A 19,217-nucleotide genomic window follows, 5' to 3' on the forward strand; every position below is an offset into this window, starting at 1 on the left:
TTTTGATTGGTCAAATTATCAGCGATACCGGAGCGGGCTGTGCAACACTCACTCTTTGACAACTTTCTCTTTGTACCATTTATACTTTTTACCGGTTAACTACTTCATAATTTATTTCACTGTGGTGGGTTAGTATCGTGGCTCCATGCGAAATAGCACCGCTAGCTTTCAAAACGTTCTTTTAACTAAATGTGACAAGACGCTCAGATGCAGTGGCGGAACGAGCTTTTATTTTAGCTTAGCATGCTAACTCCTATTGGGAACACGGCTAGTTAGCGCTAGCTCGGCTAACGACGGCAGCAGTGCCTACAAACAAGGTAACACAAACAGAAAAAAACCCACGCAGAGCTTCGTCTCATTGTCAATACTTTGAAAGAAGCCGAGCTTTAATTGATTTCACCTGTATTTTCCATAGGAAGTCAAAGTGCTTGTTGTTAAGACATTTTTTAAATATCATATTTTAGTTTCTTGTAGCTGATTAGCTGGATGTTGATATTAAACATACTGGTCTGAAAGGAATGGTCCTAAAATTTAATTTGTAAATCAAACAATTATCAGAGAGGATCACTCAGGAGCTAAGCAAGTTTTCATTATTTTGGGGGATAACCATGTATTGAATTAGTATCAAATTGTTTTTCCTTGATGCGGATATTAGACTGAATCTATTCATTTACCCCGTTCTGTGCTATTTAAGAAAACTATGATACATGAGATTTAGATGGTGTTAATGCCAAATGCATCATATTATGATTATGATCAACACTTCTCAGATGCTAACACATATGAAGTAATGGAGAACAAGCTGTATTCATGAAACTTATTAGCTCTGGTTCTCTTGAACGTCTGATCCTAAAAAGTGCAACTGCTGTTGTCTAAATTTGTAGCAAGATCAAAGTTTTTAGCTTGAGACACCTGTTGCATGGTGATACAGCTTTTTATAGTTGGTCAACCTTCTGCTCTTCCTCCCACACAGCATGAACTGTCCCCCAACAAAGCGCCTCCGAGGCCTGAATAAGGATGTGGTGACGGCAGTGGCCTTTGATGACCCTTTTGGAGATGACGAAGACTTCACACAGGATGACTTGGAGGAAATTGACACCATCGCCTCCCAGGCCATCACCTCGACGGCTGCAGGGTCGTGGACGGACTCTAAAACTGGGAACAAACAGACGGAGCAGGTCCGTGGGTCAAACTGGCCGTTGTCCACGGACCGGCTGAGCAAACCTCTGAGCAGAGCCACGACCAATCAGAGGAGAGAAAACACGTTTGAGTTCAACAGTAGCAACAGAGAAAATGCTGGGACGCCAGGCAGGGAGAATGTTGGTGAGTCACAGACGAGTCTCTAAAACTCTGATTTATGTCAAAGTATATCCACATTTGAACACTTAAACTTGGCATTTTAACATATTTAAAGCTGCAACAATGCAATTCCTTTTGCAATTTCTTCACCAGTTTACTGTTTTTTTTTTATCTTTGTTGGTTTAACCAGATGTTTCTGACAGCAGCATAGATATTAAAGTCATTGTTTAGAAAGATTTGCTTTTTTGCTGACTGCTTTACTGTGAGAGAAGACTGTTTGTTTCTCCAGACCTCTATTTAAATAGTCACTTACAGGAAACTTGCAAATTAATCCACGCAGTCCCAAATTGCTTAAAAAAACAGTGTGACTTCCATTTAATCTGTTACTGTTAGTTTTTCTCTTTGTCACATTAAGAATAGTACAGTGTTCTGGTTGTTCATCTGGCATAAAGTCTGTTCCTCTGCGTGGGATCAAGAGCCAAATTGGCTTTGAAAGCTGCCAAATTTAGTAGGTGCAGATAACAGGGTTAGGAGAGAGAATTGAAATATATGTGTTTTATTACCTAAGTTCTTCATAACAGTCACATACCAACTGAATAACTTAACTTACTGCAAATGTACATTTGTGAAGTTATACAATGGTGGTCATTTTAAAAAGACACAGCTAAAACACAGACAACCGGACTTGTTTGAGTTGTATTGAAGGCGTTAATTCTTCAGTTCTGAATGAGTGGTCGTATGTTAAGGTTTTTATTTTGAATTGAATTTTGTGTCTGACGCTCACCAAAACTCACATATCAGGTCTGTTAAAAATCAGATACTCATCTGCTGTGTTGTGCAAGTTCACACTAACGAAGCACAGATTAAAATGAACTAGTTCAAGTTCGTAGTTCATGTTTGAGCCATTCTTGTTCAGTAGAATCTCTGACTGACCTGCCCATCCATCCCCGGCCTGTGATATTTTTTCCGCCAGGACCTGTACTGCTTTTTTCAAATAACACAAACCAAATGTTTGTGTGGATCAGTTGCTTCTGTGGAGCTGGAGGCGGCTTCTCCGTAAATCGCACGTTGACTGACAACTGTCAAAAACTTTTTGGTTTCTTTTTTTTTTTTTTTCTGACGGGGTGAAAGTCGTTATTTCACTCCAGATTGAGTGAAACTCAAACGTCTACACTCACAGTTGGAAAAATGATACGTTCAGTTCACAAAAATATTAACGTGTTAAGGCAACACAATTAATTTAACGCCTTCATGCTCCGACACAACTCGTCTGTGATTGAGGATTTTTACAAGAGTATTGGATTGTTAACAGGATTGTGTGCCTGTGTTGATTATGATAAATTCTGCTTTTGTGTTACACCAGTGTGAATCATCACCAGTGTTAAGGGTAACAAAGAACACAGCTGAGATGTGGAAGAGGCATTTAACGACTCGTCTGAATCAGTAAATGAAAAATTAAGACGGGATCCGAAGGGTTTCAGAAGAAGAAACACTGAGTCTGTACTTGGTGTTGTTTGTAAATCACTATGTTAAACCTGCAACAACAACAACAAAAAAAAGAATATCGTCAGTGAAAGTTTTTGTGTAACTGTGTTATCTTCTGTGTTCAGGTAACAGGCAGCAGCAGTTTCAGTCGAACAGAGACGACTCGCACAGTTCCCTGGAGGCCCAGCAAGCAGAGCTGAAGAAGAAGGTGACGCTCACTCCAGCAGCCGAGGGTTTCAGAAAACAACACGTTATGATAAGCAACAATGGAACAAATCTCAGCAGTGTTTTATCAAAGTGCACTGTCCCACATTCAGTGTTTCCCTTTTTGTTTCCACTTAATTGCCTTGTAAGATCTTAATGAATGCCTTCCCACGAGATCAAAATGCATCATTGGTTGTTAACAGACTAGAAAAATAACTTCACATTTTATTTGAAAAGTTTAAAGAAACTTGCAGCTTATTCAAATGTGTGAAGGGATACACAAACTGAGGGGCGGACATTAGCAGTGATGGCTCCACACCGAGGCCAAAACTTTTCAAGTTCTGCTGCTGATGTTTTCTCATCGGTACAACTCGGTGTCAAAATTAGGTGTCAGCTTCTTGTGTGTTTGTCGTTAGCTGAAGGAAATGGAGGAGGAGATTGTGCTGAAGAGCGGCGAGATCCGGATCCTGAGAGATTCTCTGAAAGCAGCTCAGCAGGAGAAGGAGGCTCAGAGACAGAACCAGATCCTGCTGGAGGCCCAGAAACAGAAGGAACAGAGCGACAGGGAGAAGGAGCTCAACAAGAAGGTGAGGAGCTAAAGAACACGCGCATGTACGGCGTGTTCAGTCCTCAGAATAACACCTACGTGCTTTCTGTGCACAGGTTCAGTCTCTACAGTCTGAGCTGCAGTTTAAAGAAGCAGAGATCAACGACATGAAGACCAAACTACACAGTTCAGATAAAATCAAGACGGCCTCTCCACTGCCTAGAAACAGGTCAGTCATCCTCAACATTACTAACAGCAGACTGCTTTTCATTTAAGTGTTTCATTATTAATGACTACATACTCCAACCACTCCCCTATTGACCCGTGTCATAATTAACTACATCTCTTTGGGTTTTGGTTTGAAAGGATTAGACCAAACCTTGTCAGAGATGTTTGTTAGATCCACAGGGTTCCTACTTAAGTGCGGAATTTGATTTAATAAATGTAAAAAGTGTGAAAAATGAAAACTAGTGTATGGAAAAATACTCATGTTTCCAAGACTGTTACCACAGTTCAATGTTCTTAAACATAAAATGATGAACATCTAAAAATAAATGGATCGACCTGTTTTTTTAAGGCGCTTGGCAGCACAGATAAAATGTTTGTGTAAGAGCACACAGTAGGCTACATATGATCGCAGATGGATGATTCATGTGCAGCTAAAAAAAAAAATACTTGAAACTGAATTCATCTGGGTTTGGTCTTAAGTTATTTGTATGAGCTACATTACCAAGCTTTAATCTTCTGGAAATGATTTGGTGACGTGATGAGAACATATAATATATATATATTCAGACTAACAAAAACAAACGGTTAATTCCATAATGTATTTACATGATACACAACTATTTACTCAAATGCCATAAATTTGATCTTTTTTTCACCATGAAGTCTGGAAATTAGGGTCTGGAAAAATATGGAGTTTTGAAATTTCAAATGTGTAGGAACCTTGGATCTAGTTTACTGATTAAACGTTTCCTGAATTAAATACACTTTTATTTATCCTTCTCATCACTTCTTTTCCTTTCCTTATAATTAACTTGTAAAGCCAAATTTGAAATTATACAAACCTTTAACCTTTTATTAATGGTCAATTCATGCAGATGTTTGACCAGTTATGACCTGAAGTTTTGTAATGAGCCAAATTACATTTGTAATGTTTTTGTGTGATGCCACGTCTGTATTTTTCATTCACATTTAGCAACATGGCTCAACAGTTGAGCGTCACAGATGTTACTGACTTAGGTTAATTGACATGGATGTTCTAATGTGTTAAAGTCAATCCTTTATCTCAGAATGATGCCATTTTCACGTCCTTATCAGATGTTCTCTTTCTCTCCCTCTTTCTCTCTCAGTCCTAAGTTTCAGATGCATCATGGGAGCGGCAGCAGCTCTCCTTCGCCAGCCAGAAATGGCTTCATCACCAAAGAGATGTTTGGGTCCAAGTTATCATCCACAGCGACAAAAACGCCAGTGAAGTCACGGAAAGATGGTGGGTCAGAGTAACGCTGACGTCCCTATTCTGTTTATGAGGACGTCCAGTTCCTCTAAATGAACTCACAGTCAAACATTTTTAACGTGTGCCGCAGCGGAAAGAGGAGCGTCCACATCTGGTGACAGACAGGAAGTGTCTCGTCCAGACCCCTTCATGTCGGTCAGACCTTCACATCAGCGGCACAGAGGTCGGTCACTCTGCACCAGGTTTCACATTCTTAAACTAATCAGACTCAAAAAGTTACTCACAGCTTTAGAAACATTAGAAAACAGACGTTAGAACACAGTGTGGCTGTTAATTAATTAGTTATCTTTCACACTTACAATACTGAGTTGAGTTGACTCTTATCCTGCTGTGAATTAAATAATGAATGAAAGGAAACCTATGAGACCTTTACGTACATTTGCAAACCGTGCATTGTTCATATGACGTCTTCAAAGGAAAGTCTGATTCTGTATTGATAATCTGTCCTGGTTTTAGTCAGTGTAACCTCAAGATACTATTTGAACCAGCACAGCACACCTTATTAAATTATTAGCTCAATTTATTTTGTTTCTTACTCTCCGACCAACTTTTATATATATATATATATATATATTTATTTCTGAAGCTCTGTTTTGTTTCTCAGCCTGAACTCCCTGTTGTGTGACCTGTCTTTGATAGAATGAAAATTAATCAAATGAATGAAACATAATCAAAGGATAGTAACAGCGCCTCATCTCATGTCTTAAGTACGTCCTTAGTTTCCCTTTAATACCATGATGTACTGTAAATCACTGCAACTTTTATGGGTGTCTACACCTGCAAACCTACAGCCATAGGCCCCGGGCTTTGAGTCTTATTCCAGTTTTTCATCATATTTAGGGTGTGACGGTTGCAAGAATCCTTACTGAAAGAAATCAATTTGTCACAAAACTCTGCGACAAGTTTTCTGTGAGCTATATGCATCGTCCTGTGCTGTCCTCCAGGTGGCGTCCTGTTGGGGTTGTTGCTGCAGCAGCCTCTGTCACCCAGCAGCCTCGGCCTCTCTCACCTGCTGTCTATGAGCCTGACTGAGAGGTAAACATGAATGAATCCACCAGTCCACCAAAATGGAAATCTTAAGAATAAAATATCTAAGATAGATGATTTAATCAATATAAGTTGTAGTTTTTGTGATTTAACTTGGGTTGTATTGAAGAGAGTTTCATCAGTAGTAGTAGCAGCATTAGCACCATTAGCAGCACCACGCTCTGCTCACCTGAACCTTTAACGTGTGTGTTCAGTCGGCTGTCGGGAGGTTTCCTGACCTCAGATGCTGCTGCCACTGCTGGAGGAGTTGGAGCTCCCAGAGCTGCACTGAGTCCGGTCCAGAGTCTGGCTGTAACTGGACTCAACATGCTGAGTCAGCACCACCCAGGAGCTACGACCAGCAGCAGAAACAACAACCGGTAAGCCAACCACTACTCCTCCTCTGCTCAGACTGCCCTCAGTCTGTCTTTACAAACGGCTCGGCGAATAATCGAGAACAGAGAACTTTAAATGGACACATCTGTGGACAACAGAGCCCTCGTGTGGCGAAAAACGGAACAGCAGCACTTAAATGACCACATGATGTTAATGCACATCGTCACCTAAGGTTTACTGAGTCCCTCCACCTAAATATCACCTCTCACTTTACGCACCTTCAGATCTGTGCACCCCTCAACTATATGTTTAAAAAAGACAGTAAGCAGTGGCCACACTTTTTATTCTGAACAGATATACTACTAATAAAGTACAAACAATAAAAACACGTTGACATTCCTATTATCTATATTTTGACGTTGCACTTTTTGTCCCACAAGACCGAACATAAAAGGAAGTAAAAAAAAAAAAAGTCCTGACCAAACAGTTATGTGCAAGATGTTTTCATAACAGATCACTTTAGTCCTATTGATTTTATGACTTGAGAGTTTTCTGTGTTTACAGGAGTCTCTAAAAAAAAAAAAAGACTATAGCATTATTAGCATAATCTCTGTAAAAGAGCAGACTAGGAAAAGCTTGTCTTTGTGTTTAGGTCGTGTCCTGGAGCCGTCCTCCTCCTGCCTCTGTTGGACCTTCACCTGTCTCAGCTCTGTCAGGCTCTGGATTCACTCCGCTCCACCTCCGCTCGCAGCAGCGCTCCAGACTCTGCAGCTGCCAGCTCCCTCCCAGCTCACAGTGCTACCGCTGCTGCTACTGCTGCTGCTGCTGCTGCTGCTGCTGCTGCTCCCGCTGGACTCGGGAGACTGGAAGAGACTGGTCTGTCTGGTTTTAGCGTGGAGGACACAGGTTTAGCTGCTCTGAGGCTCCTCCATCTCCTGCTGGCCCACAGTGATGAGGTGACGAAACACTAAACCAGGATCATAAGTGTTTTATCTGAATTCAAGTCTTGAAGATCATCAGTTCCTGAGCACTGCTTTGTTAAACTGTCACCTTTGACCTGCTCCTCAGGTGGTGGAGGCCGTGTTGTCAAAGCAGAGTGAGACGGTCGCAGGCAGCAAGGTAAGACAGAAACACTTCCCTTTGTTAAATTTCATCCCTTCTTTCATTTCCTGGAGTTGAGTTTGTCCTCTAAGAGAAACATGCCCATGAAATCCTTCTCTCTGCTTCTCTCTGGTCTTAGACTAACAAGTCTGCTGCAGGTGCGAGTCTCTGCTCCCAGAATGCCTTGCTGCAGTCACTGCTGCGGTTGTGTGACGTGGGGCCCGGTGGCAGCGGCCCACAGAGGGAGGAACTTACCCTGAATGCCTTGAAGACACTGAATGTCCTCATTGAGAGGACGCCACACACTCATATCGACAGGTACAGACACAATGTACATGAGATTCTAACAGAAACAGGACTGGTCACAGTTTGGGAGTAAAATACAATTGGATCAATAAATATTACTTATTAATGAAGCCAGTGCTTCATTCTAGTATTAAATATTTCATTACAATTCAAGGTGTGATGTACATGGTTAACGTGCAATCAGTGCAAATGAAAGGGATGTTTTTGAAGATTGTTTTACCCTATCAATATGGAGTATCCAAATATTCTTTTTGCAAATTGTTAACCTAATACATAAATGCCTAAGTCATATTTTAACATTTTTAGAAAACAAGAAAACACACAACTTTTAGGAAGCACATCAAATGTGTTTTGTTGTTATTGATATTGTAACAGTAAGTCACAAAATGACTTGGGCAATTATTATTGAAACAATCCAGTACAGTGACAGATAATAAATATAGATGTCCACATGTCTACAGTTTGTACAGGCACTTGATTCAGGAGTAATTCAGTCAGTGCAGATAAATTCTTGTCAAATAAATCACCTTTAAAAGCTTTGAAGCTGAACTTAAAGATCAAAAGACTTGTTTCTTTGTTGCTTCGTTTCTTTTTCTTCTGCTTCTTTTATGATCTTTGGCAGCTTTAACCCCACAGGGCATTTTACTGCCCCCTGTAAGGTAAAGTTATTTTTACACAACTGCGTGTCAGACTGTGTTTGCTTTCCACAGCAGTTTCTGCTGCTTTGATCACTTCCTGATTTATCAAATGACATGTCAGGCTGAGGTCAAAATAACAGAACGTGCGGTTAAAACAAATCGGGGTTTTTCTTCATAAAAGCTAGTACAGTGTGTACTAAATGTTAATGGATGAAAACAAAATGTAATGATTTCCAAATGATTCTGTTCTTAACAAGCAAAGAAACAACACATACACATATTTTTTATTTATTATTACTTGTTTTAATTCCAGCAACACCTCTCAAAAGGTTGTTGTGGAGTAAATCGGTCCCGTAACAACGATCCTCTTTTTTGCATGATACCAGGAAAAAGTCAGTTATATCAGTTACATTTGTGCGGACTGCAGGAAGCAGTGAAGGTGACAGGAGACAGTGTCTGAGCTTTATTTGAATCCTCCAATTACATGACAAGGTGTGCAAGATAACACACACACGCACACACTCCAGATATGATGCAACACTAAGCTATGCAGAAAATTGCTGGAAGCCAAGGAGTGTTTGACTTTCCCACTTACTGTCAGTGGTTATGTATTATCCAACTTTGCTGTCGTCAAGGAGACGTTACAAGGAATAGAAATAGCTGATGAAACATGAAGAGCAGCCAGGAGCGAAACTGTTAAGAAGTGTATGGAAATTAACTGGAGGAACAGCCTGAACAGCACAGCACAGGGGTTGACCTTTACACCTGATTCATGCGCACAGTGTCAAACTATATTTCACCACTTTCAGGTTTTCTATTGAAAGTGGAGTCGTTTTGCTCATGAAATAACGCACTTTCACGATGCTTATAATCATTATACATAACAGATTGTAACGTCTATAATCCGCAGAGTTTTAAAAACCCTAAACAAATTTAAGACATTAAAAGGTCTTAAATATGAGCATATTCTACATTGTAAGTCTTTTGTTACATTATCTCATATTATTTACAGTCAGTTTTATTATGACTGGTCTGTTATGTTTCTGTTCCCCAATAGTTGAGTCCAGAGCTGATAGTTGACTGACAGATTTTGTTAAAGTAATTCTGTGTCTCTGATTTTCCTTATTTTTTACACTTTGTGTGGGTCTTAAATTTAACCCTTGAAAGTGTTAAAAAATCGAATCTAAAATTTACATTCTGCAGAGTTATTGTGTGATTTATTTAAGGCGGTGTAACTCATGCATGAGTCTGTTGTGTCTGAGATTTGTTCCGTTTTGTTTTCAGGCTCGTTGCTGTTGTGTAACCTGTTTATGCTGCAGTGGCTTACGCTGTTTGTCTACATTGTGTGTTGTCTTCCTCTCTTTGCTTCTCCCTCAGGTTGCAGTGTGTGTTGCAGATGGTGTGTGCGTGCGTGTCAGCAGACAGCCGGCTGCAGACGGTTTCAAAGTGTGTGTCCATCCTCACGTCGATGTCTGACCACCAGGCGCTGGCCAAGCAGCTGTGCTCTCACGGTGAGGCTGCGCTGACTCTAACTCACTTCTGCTCTGTTTTCTCAGTGACCTCTTTGAGGTGTTTACTGCTGTGTTTTTGGATTTTTTATTTCACCTCCGCTACGCATTGAATTTTTAAAAAAAGTTTTTTCAAAAGTTTCAAAGTGATTTTAACGTCGGCAGGCTTTAACGTTTTTTTGTCTGTTGTTTGTTCAGACCAGTGTGTTTTCCTGATGTTGTTCCAGTTCATCAGAGCCAGGTCTGACGACCAGGCGGTGCACACAGACTGGATTCAGCTGGACCTGCAGGTGATGTGCCACACACACACACACACAGTGTGGAGACCCACTGACTTGTTTCATATGAAGTGTTTTGTAAGCTTCACGTCCTCGTCGACTGGGGGCTAAAGGAGATTAATTGTATGAACACATGTAACATGCTTTTAGAGTTTCTCTCCTCAAAGAAACTCTTGTTACATGAAAAGCTCTGGACGTTGCCCTAAGTCCTTTCAGCCTCCACACACAGTAACCATGTACCACTGTGCTAAGACACACTTTAGTCCTCTGTGGGGGGAAAAACAGGAGGGGCGGCTACATGGAGGCTTCCTGCTAAACCACAGTCATTCAGCATCTAAGTGCAACCAGACTCAACTTTAACTAGACCCCAATGAAACATCACCGATAAATTACACAAGAAAGTGAACAGATGAGCTTGTTTCTCACATTTGACTTTTAAATCTCAAACAAAACCCCCTGTATTGTTTTAAAGCCTGTTTTAAAAGCTCCTTTCTATTTGTTTTGAGATTTATCTCACATTAATCTGTGAATTCATATTTATATTTGAGTCTTTAAGTCACCTAAGCAGAAAATATGAACTTTCTCCGTGTTTTCCTGTGGTGTTCAGGTTCCACGTTGACGTAGTTTTAGCGTATGAGCAATAAAACGGAGATTTAATCACTAAACAAACAGTATTAGTTGTAGTGGGGAGTATGACACGATTCAGTTGTTGGAAAAGAACATGACACCGAGTTTATTATGTGAATGATGAATAGAGCTTCCAGCTGAGAGTTGCCCGTCCTGTTGGTTGCAGGTGGTTCGTTGGTTGAGCAGACTATTGACTCAGAGAGCAGAGAATTGGACCTCCAGCCTCCAGAGCACTTGCCAGTGTTATAACGAGGTAACACTACGAACCTTACGCTCTGCCCCTGATGCAAAGTAACATTAAACGTCGTGGTGCATATCTCTACACAGCTGTTGCTCTCTTTTACAGCTGGTTCAGACCGTGGTGATCGTTTTCCACCGTCAGTGGTTGAATCTCCGTGGTTCTCACGAGTCGGCGGCATCAACAGGTTAAACCCACTTCAGATTTCAAACATGGGTTTAAAATATAACGTGTGGCTCTAAAATCCCTTCTCTCCACTTGGATTTGTTTTACATTTTTTTTTTTCCCCTGCAGACCCGACCACGTCCCTGCTGCAGAGCTCCACCTCACCGTTGCCGTGGTGGCGAGGCCCCGCGGCGTCTCTGCTCAGAGAGTGTCTGCTGCTGCTGCACTGGCTGCTGCTGCATCACGGCAGCTTCTCAGAGAGCTGCAGGCCGCTGCTGCACAAGTACGACCAGGTGATCCCTGCTGTCCGAGACACGCTGAGGAAGATCCCAGATCTGAGTGAGAGCGAAGGTACAAACACACACACAAAACACACCGAGGTGTTAAAATTCATGCACCTGAACAGAGGTGGATTCTGTAGATCAGTGGTGTTGGTGCCACGGAGAAGCAGCAGTCTGATGATCTTTATATCCTACAACACTCCCTCTGATGAGCTCTCAGCTCATGGAAGTTACACCAGAACTGTTGACCCGCGAACACACCAGCTCAAACAGAGACCAACTGTTCAGGCGGAGCTGCTGCTTCTTTTCTTCTCTGTTTGCACTGTTGGTTTTCCCTCTCACACCCACTCCTGCTCATGAATAGTTGTCACCTCGGCTGAATCAGATTCTAACATGTATCACCCAGTGGTAATTTTAGTTGTTACATAACTGCATACGTGTCCTTAGTTGTGTAATGTGTATAGTTGTTTCCCCATTTAACGTGACTCTTAACTACCAATATATTCTGAGCCCATATTCCTTATACTTCACTTTGTGGCACTAGACTGAGTTGACAGCCTTTCAGTACGGAGTTAATAATCTGACACGCCAAATGTTTTATAACTTTTCAAAGGCAGATTTTACATCTTACCTCTCATCCCCACATTGTTTTTCATTTAAACTCGTCGTGTTTTTCCCGTCTACCAGAGCTGGCCTTGGAGGAGCTCTGCCGCTCAGAGGGCGACGACACCGACGACATGGACACCGACTCCTGATTGGCTGCTACCACTTTAGTTTACCGACTGTTGTTTAAATAAGACAAGACGGAAAGCGAAACAGTGGGTGGATGAAGGATTAAATGTGAGGCAGAGGCGTGACCGAAGTGATGGACAAGGTCACTGGATTTATTTCTACGGTCTGATCAACTTTAATGATAAAGCAACTCAAGGATAAACTGCTGCTGTCGGCTTCCGTGTTCAACTCTGTATATTTACTGTCTCTTTACTGAGCTGAACTTTTATTTTATTACTAGTACTGTACACGGACTAAGGGATGTATTCTATTAATGATCTGTACTTCTACAAAAAGACACATGAGATTTGCTTTTCACTGAGCAGAAATATCCACATCACTTTTTTATAAGGTGCCATTTTCACAAAATAAGCATTTTTAGGCGGAAGTTTCTGGTGCTGCAAAGAAGATGGCTAAAGTTTGTAAAATATGAAAACAACCAGCACAGTTACTCCTCCTACCTGTCACACAAAGTGTAACGTGAACATATCCCAGTCGAGTGCTAATAAATCTGTCTCTGTGTGTTATTTAACATGAATTAAAACTGAACAGAAGCAGAAGAGTTTCAAAGATCTTTATTCTCCAGCTGTAACTCAAGCCTGACTCACACAGTGGGCGGTGACTCAGACGTCACAAGGCTAGAGTGTAGCAACGAGTCAATTTTAGTCCAGTTTTCTCAAGATCATCGCTTCAGTATTTTCATGTTGTGAGTCGACAGATGGTGCTCATCGTTTCTCTTCGTCATCCTGAGATTAAATTATACAGTTACGCTGAGGTATCAGAAGTATCTTTCTCCTGGTCTGAAATAAACTGCTGCTGTTTCTGGATGACCCAGAATAAACACAGTTGTCAAAGGTAGCGTGCCACAAGAAAAAAAAAATGAAGACAATTTGAGGAAATACTTTTTATGAGCACCACGAAAATAAAATAACATGAAGTTGTGATCCTGAGACAACAGACCTGACAAACGTTTTAAGCTCTCCGCTTGTGTGAGTTACAAAGTGGGTCATCAGAGGAGGATGAGAACACTTTGATAGTCGCTGTCACTGCTTAGTCAATTCTGTGAAATGGCGTCTGGTTCTTTCTGTTTTGTTTTTCCTTTTAGGAAGAAGTCTGACCCATGACGGTAACAGGGAAGAACCAGAAGTGTAAACATTGAGAGAAAAATGCTGCGTCCTGTTTCAAATTCCGACTATTTTAAGACATTTTTAATCAAAACTTGTGATGAGGCAGTCTTTGTAAATCAGAGGAAGGAAGTCACATGATAAAATCTATTTGTTGTTCCCTAAAGCATCGGCACAGCGCTAAATGGAAGCGGTTCGGCTTATTTAAATACACTCTCGTACATGTTTATGCCCTGAAATAACTAGATTTACATTAAATCTGTTTACACGTGCAGCACTTCCATTTTTTCAGATGTCTATTTTGAGAGCCTGTTTAAACTTTTATCAGTGAACCGTTAAACTGCTACACTGACTGATTTTCTGTTCCTGGTTGAGCAGGTGATTCTGCTGTGAATCCGATTGCACTGAAGTCAATTTGCGGCCCCTTCAGAGACCACACTGTCCAAAAGAGGCGGGTCTGAAACAGCGACGCAGCCATAAAGCGAAAGGAAGGCACGTGAGGCTCAAGTAATCCAGGATCCGATTGTCTCTGTAGTGTCTGTTCTTTGATGGCGAGGACTTTTATCTCTGACCCTCATCCACGGTTTTGGTTGCATTCGTCATAGAAGTGCGTTAATTGTTTCCCGTCCACGTTGGCACCACTTGCTCGGTGTCGTCCGGCTTATTCTGCAGCGTCGCGTGGGAGTTGTGCTGCGTCTTGTGCGTGTTGCGATGCGCCCGGAGCGGAGCGGTGAGCCACGGGTGCATCAGCAGCTCGGACGCCGTCAGTCTTTCGGCGGGCGTCTTCCTCAGCATGCAGCCGATCAGACACTTGGCCTGCGGCGACAGCCAGTCGGGCAGGCTGAACGCGCCGCGGCGGATCTTGGCGAAGAGCGCGGCGGGCTGCGTGTCCTGAAAGGGGTATCGTCCGATCAGCATAGTGTACAGAGAAACGCCCAGACTCCAGACGTCTGCGGCGCGGCCTGAGTAAGACCTGCCCCCGTTGGTCAGTAGCTCGGGGCCGACGTAGGCGGGACAGCCGTGCCTGTCGGTCAGAGAGTCGTCGTCGGGGTTGCCGCGCAGGAGGACGCAGTCGTCGAGTCCGAGCAGAGCGAGACGAGTCCTGCGGGACGAAAACCAGAGCAGTGAGACGCTTGTAGTGAAATTATAGTGTTACATAGTCTCAGTGGAATTTAAAAGGAGGAGTATTAATGTCACTGGTAGTAGGAGCTCTGAAGTATTAGCAATATTCCTGCAGTTTTGTGTCTTGTTCGTGTTCCCTGTTTCTATCAGTGTAGTATATGGTATTACTGCACAGTAGCAGTAGTAATAGTACCAGAGTCCTGGGACGTCAGCTCACCTGAACTTGTCGGTGAAGACGAACCTGCGGAGCTTGAGATCTCTCAGGACGACCCCGTGCAGGTGACAGTGCGCCACGGCATTCAGCATCTGCCCGAAGAGACGACCCGCCTCCTCCTCGCCCAGGCGCTTCCTGCCGCGCACGTACGCGTGCATGTCCCCGTGGTGACCGGGCAGGAAGACGTACACGCTGTCCTCGCCGACCACCACGTCCAGCAGGCCGCAGATGTTGTCGTGGCTGCCGATCCTGTCGTACGCCGCCAGCCGTTCCTGGTAACCGCGCAGGGGGATTACCTATAACCATGGCAACCGGGGAGGGACACAACGGTCAGGGTAACATAGTTACAGGTGCTGTGGTTACGGTGTAGGTAGTACCTGAGGTATTATTTCAGGTATCGGTAGTGTCAGTGGTGGAGGTGTTACCTGGCAGGTGTACTGCTGCTGTGTTTGCGAATGCACGGCCCTGTAAATCTCCTCCTTCTCGTAGCGCTCGAACAGGAAGTACGGCCCAACTCTGAATGGAGATTGGCTCGGGCTTGACTTGGGGGCGGGGCTTGTGGGTCTGAGGCAGGGCGATGGTCCGGTGGAGGGCGGGGGCGGAGCCAAGCAGACCCGTTTACATTTCACTAAATTGTCTTGGGGCTCGTCGAGCATCCTCTTCAGACATAACTGAGACCTGGTGGTAGCCACAGCCATGCTCATCTACATTTGATAAGAAGAGACAAAAGACACCGTCGTGTTAATGAATACTAATAATAATACATATCACACATTTCAGTTTAACTTTCATCCTGAAACACATGTCCAGCAAGTTTCAGAACTTTCCAGAAAAGTGTCTAGAGTTGCCGTTATTTTAGGTTGTTTTAATGCTCAGAAGTGAAAATGTTTAAATTTAATAAATTATCTCTTTATAAAACCCTGTGGGCCTTATGTTTGACAGCCCTGCTGCAGATTTTTACACTTTGATATGACCATGAAAATTGTTTAAAATCTCATTTAGTATTAAAAAGATGTTAAAGCTTTGATGCTGTACATTTTGGACCGGGCTACTGTTGTTTTAATGTGCACCGATTACTCAGGGACTTTAATGGTGTTTTGTGTTTACAGCAGAAACCTTTTTGCTGGACGTGTTACCTCGTTGTCAGTGATTGGTTCAACTAGCTCTGCAGCACCGTCTGCAGGTGAAACCACCGCCGAGCCCCCCCCCCCTCACCCTCTTCGGGATAATTTGTACATACAGTAAGAGAATTTATATTAGCATCATATCTCACTGTGCTCTGCGCCCCTGCTGCGTACATGTTACACAGTCAATGTGTCTATAGGCTTTATGATGCAACTTCCTGTAAGCTGACAGGCGCTTCAGCTTTCAGATCGTTGCATCAGAGCACAACAGTTTATAGTTTAAACATGCCTTAAATACAGTCAACAGCTACCACACACACACACACACTCTCTCTCTCAGTGTGTGTGTGTGTGTGTGCGCATAAAGTTTTTTCAGAGCCTGTGGTTGCCGTGGTGTGTGGAAGCATGCCTGGGCCGACGCTGCTGAAACACCCTGAGTCACAGCGTCACCACGGTAACGTCATCCACCTCCACAGCACAGAGCGATTCGGACGGACTGACATTTCTGGAGGATTCCTCCATCACTTTGTTTTTAGCTGACGTTTCCCCAATCAAAGATCTGACTGTTAACAAGGGATTAAACGAATAAAGCTAAGTGGATTCTGCAAAACTCCATAGTGCAACTGCACACGAAGCATTTCTTTCGCTGTGCGCGAGTTTACTTTTCAAAGTTTAATTCAAATCAGCATGGCCTGCAGCAGTTTGCAGAAGAAATTAAAACCGTTGTGATTATAAAAAACGCAATTAAACTGAGGGGAAAAACTGCTCCTACTAGAATTTCATGTATTTAAATTAGTTGCTGTGTTTCATTTACTGTTTTCCTTTCAACCGTCTGATCTTTACTTCATTAATGGTACAGCTCAGACTCTAAAAGGCTACGGCTTCATCTGACACTAAATTTATATTGCCGGCACATATCTTTGGCTCTGACAGGTCACAAGACTCCAAATTTAGAGTCTTTTTTTTTTAGTGCAAACTTTTGCCAGAAGTCACAGTTTGACTGTGTTTATAATTGCTGGGTCAGACTAAGCATTTGTTTATGTCCTCGTTGTGTGTTGACAGTGCACATTCAGGCCGCTGTAATCCGTCATTAAAGTTAGTAATCCATTTAAACCCGTTTGACCACTGAGCAGCTGTTTAATCAAACACGACCTGCGTTTGAAGGTGGATAATCTGCCTGCGCACGACGTCCTGAACTCTAAAAAAGCCCAGAGCTACTCTGGAAACTGAGGCTTCGAGGGTTTGGTTGCGTCGCTGCCAAACTGAACTACTCTTAATTCTTGTGAAACTATTAAAAACCTGACATAAATGGATGAGTGAAGAACAGATGAATGTCTGCAGTTTGAAACGTTTTCACCACATTTCCAGAGCAGTTATTGAGCTCTTCACTGAATTCATCTGACTGCTTTAGTTATATGCTGGACACCAGCGTCGCTTTGTGCAACAAAGGTGTCAGCAGGTTTCCACACGTTTGCTTTCAGTTTGCATTAACGCTGACAGCAGGAGGAGATCTGACCTTTTCACAAGCTCATCTTAAAAATTGGGCAAGATTTTTATATAAGTACTTCATGTAAACTCAATTGCCAGTTCAGCTTGTTCTAATACAACAGCTCTGCTGCTTCATGGCTCCTCGAATGTTCGGTTCAGGTTGAAACAGGGTCAGAAAGGCGATAATTCAACTGGGTTACACTTTATTGAATTAAACTCTTAAGTGTTTCTGTCATAACAAAAACTAATCTTATAAGTGCTCTTTCTATCCCTGTGCCCTGTGTGTGTTTGTGTGTGTGTGAGTGGAAAGGGGGGGCTCTACGGGTTTGTTATATATTTGTTTGTTTTATGTGTGAAGCAGCTTGTGTTGCAATTTATTTGTTTGAAAGGTGCTAAACAAATAAAGTTTGATTTGATGCGTTGGCACAATTCAGCAGTTTCACAAGCCATGGGCCCGCTGAAATGAAATCACATTTCAATCAATAGATCTTTTTTTTTTTTTTTTTTTAATACCACAACCTTGATGAAGATAAGATTTTATTGCAGAACTGTTGCGTTAGAAGACTAACGCAGTTTACTGGTGTCCCTAATGAACTGACGAGCAAGTGTAACACACACACACACAAACAAGTGTGGCATTATAATGTCTACTCTCTGTTCCCGTTTCTTGTATCTGACAGCAATTTTTGGTTTTGGTAACCAATGACTGCTTTACAGTAAAAGTAGCCACAAGACAACGTGATGAGAATTTATCAGTAAACAAAAACAAAATGTGAAAAACACGTTATTGTGACACTTTAAAAGAGGTTGTTTTGCCTAATAAGCACTTTTAATTCCACTTATACATATTATTATTATTATTATTTGCCTTTTAAGTAAAACATCTGGGTGTGTTTTTACATGCACGTGTATATTAAAGTGTGTTTAAGTTTCTAGTTGTTAACCACGTAGAGGAGTCGGAGTAGTTTCTTACCTTCACAGAGTCAGACTGGTTCGGGCTGCAGGTCTACGGGAAGCCCAGAGGAGTTGGAGAGGAGTGTGTGTTTTTGTGTGTGTGTGTGTCCGCAGCAGCAGCAGAAGCAGTTGTTGTTTTGAGGCTGAACTGGGACCAGCTGCTGTGTTACTGGGAGGACTGGAGCTGGCGTCTTTGTCTCCTTCTTATTGTCTCGGTTGCGCAACCTGTCGTCAGTCAGTCAGCTGGTAGGTGTTCAGTTTCCTTTTCTTTGTTCTTAATTAAAGCGACGTTTAACTTTTACAGGCTTAAAACACAAACAAACCGAAACATGTTGAGTCCTATTAAATTAAAAAAAATAAACCTTTTTCTTTAAAAATAAACAAACAAAAATATCCGGAGTTGAAGTGGAAACAAACAACAAAGAAAAAGGTTCAGACTGAGTCCTCCCTCCGGTCCTAATGTTCGTCCGTGTCCCGGTCTTAGTTAACTCTCCCTCGGTCTGGTCCAGCTTCAGCTCCAGCTCCAGCTCCAGGTCTGCTCCAGTCCCCTCCAGAACTTTCAGCCGGACTGACACGGAGTATGTTTGGTTTCGTTGATTCCTCCCGCTCTGTCGTCATCCAGAGGGGCGGAGTTTCGATGTTGCAATCGCGAGCTGATCAGACGTCAGACAAACAGTTTCGCTAGCGCACGTGCTCTTAAAAACTTAAAACACTGAGGAACTCAGACGGACAGTTTCAGTCCCGAAAACACTCATAATAAGAATAACCCCAATAATATTCTTTTTATTTTAAGTTACAACATCAGTGTTTGTAGAGGTTATAAATAATTTCACAAAAAAACTTTATTCATACACCAGCAAAC

The 19,217-nt window shown here is 42.4% G+C and overlaps 2 protein-coding genes across 2 annotated transcripts; one reads left to right on the top strand and one right to left on the bottom strand.

Moving 5' to 3' along the window:
* LOC125006682 (ATR interacting protein) lies at positions 1 to 12,804 on the top strand. Its single transcript, XM_047582958.1, has 18 exons — positions 1 to 317; positions 974 to 1,323; positions 2,910 to 2,992; positions 3,405 to 3,575; positions 3,652 to 3,764; positions 4,891 to 5,027; positions 5,125 to 5,217; positions 5,999 to 6,089; positions 6,296 to 6,460; positions 7,069 to 7,372; positions 7,485 to 7,535; positions 7,657 to 7,835; positions 9,839 to 9,972; positions 10,168 to 10,259; positions 11,041 to 11,127; positions 11,221 to 11,299; positions 11,407 to 11,628; positions 12,246 to 12,804. Exons 2-18 carry the CDS (start codon positions 975 to 977, stop codon positions 12,311 to 12,313), a joined length of 2,418 nt encoding a protein of 805 aa, XP_047438914.1. The 5' UTR covers positions 1 to 317; position 974; the 3' UTR covers positions 12,314 to 12,804.
* An 85-nt stretch (positions 12,805 to 12,889) lies between these two features.
* On the bottom strand, positions 12,890 to 18,945 carry trib3 (tribbles pseudokinase 3). The gene is made up of 4 exons (XM_047582959.1): positions 18,375 to 18,945; positions 15,215 to 15,493; positions 14,793 to 15,085; positions 12,890 to 14,555 (listed from the first exon to the last, which is right to left on the bottom strand). Exons 2-4 carry the CDS (start codon positions 15,491 to 15,493, stop codon positions 14,066 to 14,068), a joined length of 1,062 nt encoding a protein of 353 aa, XP_047438915.1. The 5' UTR covers positions 18,375 to 18,945; the 3' UTR covers positions 12,890 to 14,065.
* Positions 18,946 to 19,217: the final 272 nt, after the last annotated feature.

Source organism: Mugil cephalus, chromosome 4 (assembly GCF_022458985.1).
Source record: "Mugil cephalus isolate CIBA_MC_2020 chromosome 4, CIBA_Mcephalus_1.1, whole genome shotgun sequence".
NCBI lineage: Eukaryota > Metazoa > Chordata > Actinopteri > Mugiliformes > Mugilidae > Mugil > Mugil cephalus.

What these genes read in the sequence shown, in the direction of transcription:
- LOC125006682 (XM_047582958.1), top strand. Translation starts at nt 975, where the DNA reads ATGAACTGTCCCCCAACAAAGCGCCTCCGAGGCCTGAATAAGGATGTG. An exon ending in AGAAGGAGCTCAACAAGAAG is followed by an intron (nt 3,576 to 3,651) that starts GTGAGGAGCTAA and finishes TTCTGTGCACAG; the next exon opens with GTTCAGTCTCTACAGTCTGA. An exon ending in TCTATGAGCCTGACTGAGAG is followed by an intron (nt 6,090 to 6,295) that starts GTAAACATGAAT and finishes GTGTGTGTTCAG; the next exon opens with TCGGCTGTCGGGAGGTTTCC.
- trib3 (XM_047582959.1), bottom strand. Translation starts at nt 15,493, where the DNA reads ATGAGCATGGCTGTGGCTACCACCAGGTCTCAGTTATGTCTGAAGAGG. An exon ending in AGCAGCAGTACACCTGCCAG is followed by an intron (nt 15,086 to 15,214) that starts GTAACACCTCCA and finishes CCATGGTTATAG; the next exon opens with GTAATCCCCCTGCGCGGTTA. An exon ending in GTCTTCACCGACAAGTTCAG is followed by an intron (nt 14,556 to 14,792) that starts GTGAGCTGACGT and finishes TTCGTCCCGCAG; the next exon opens with GACTCGTCTCGCTCTGCTCG.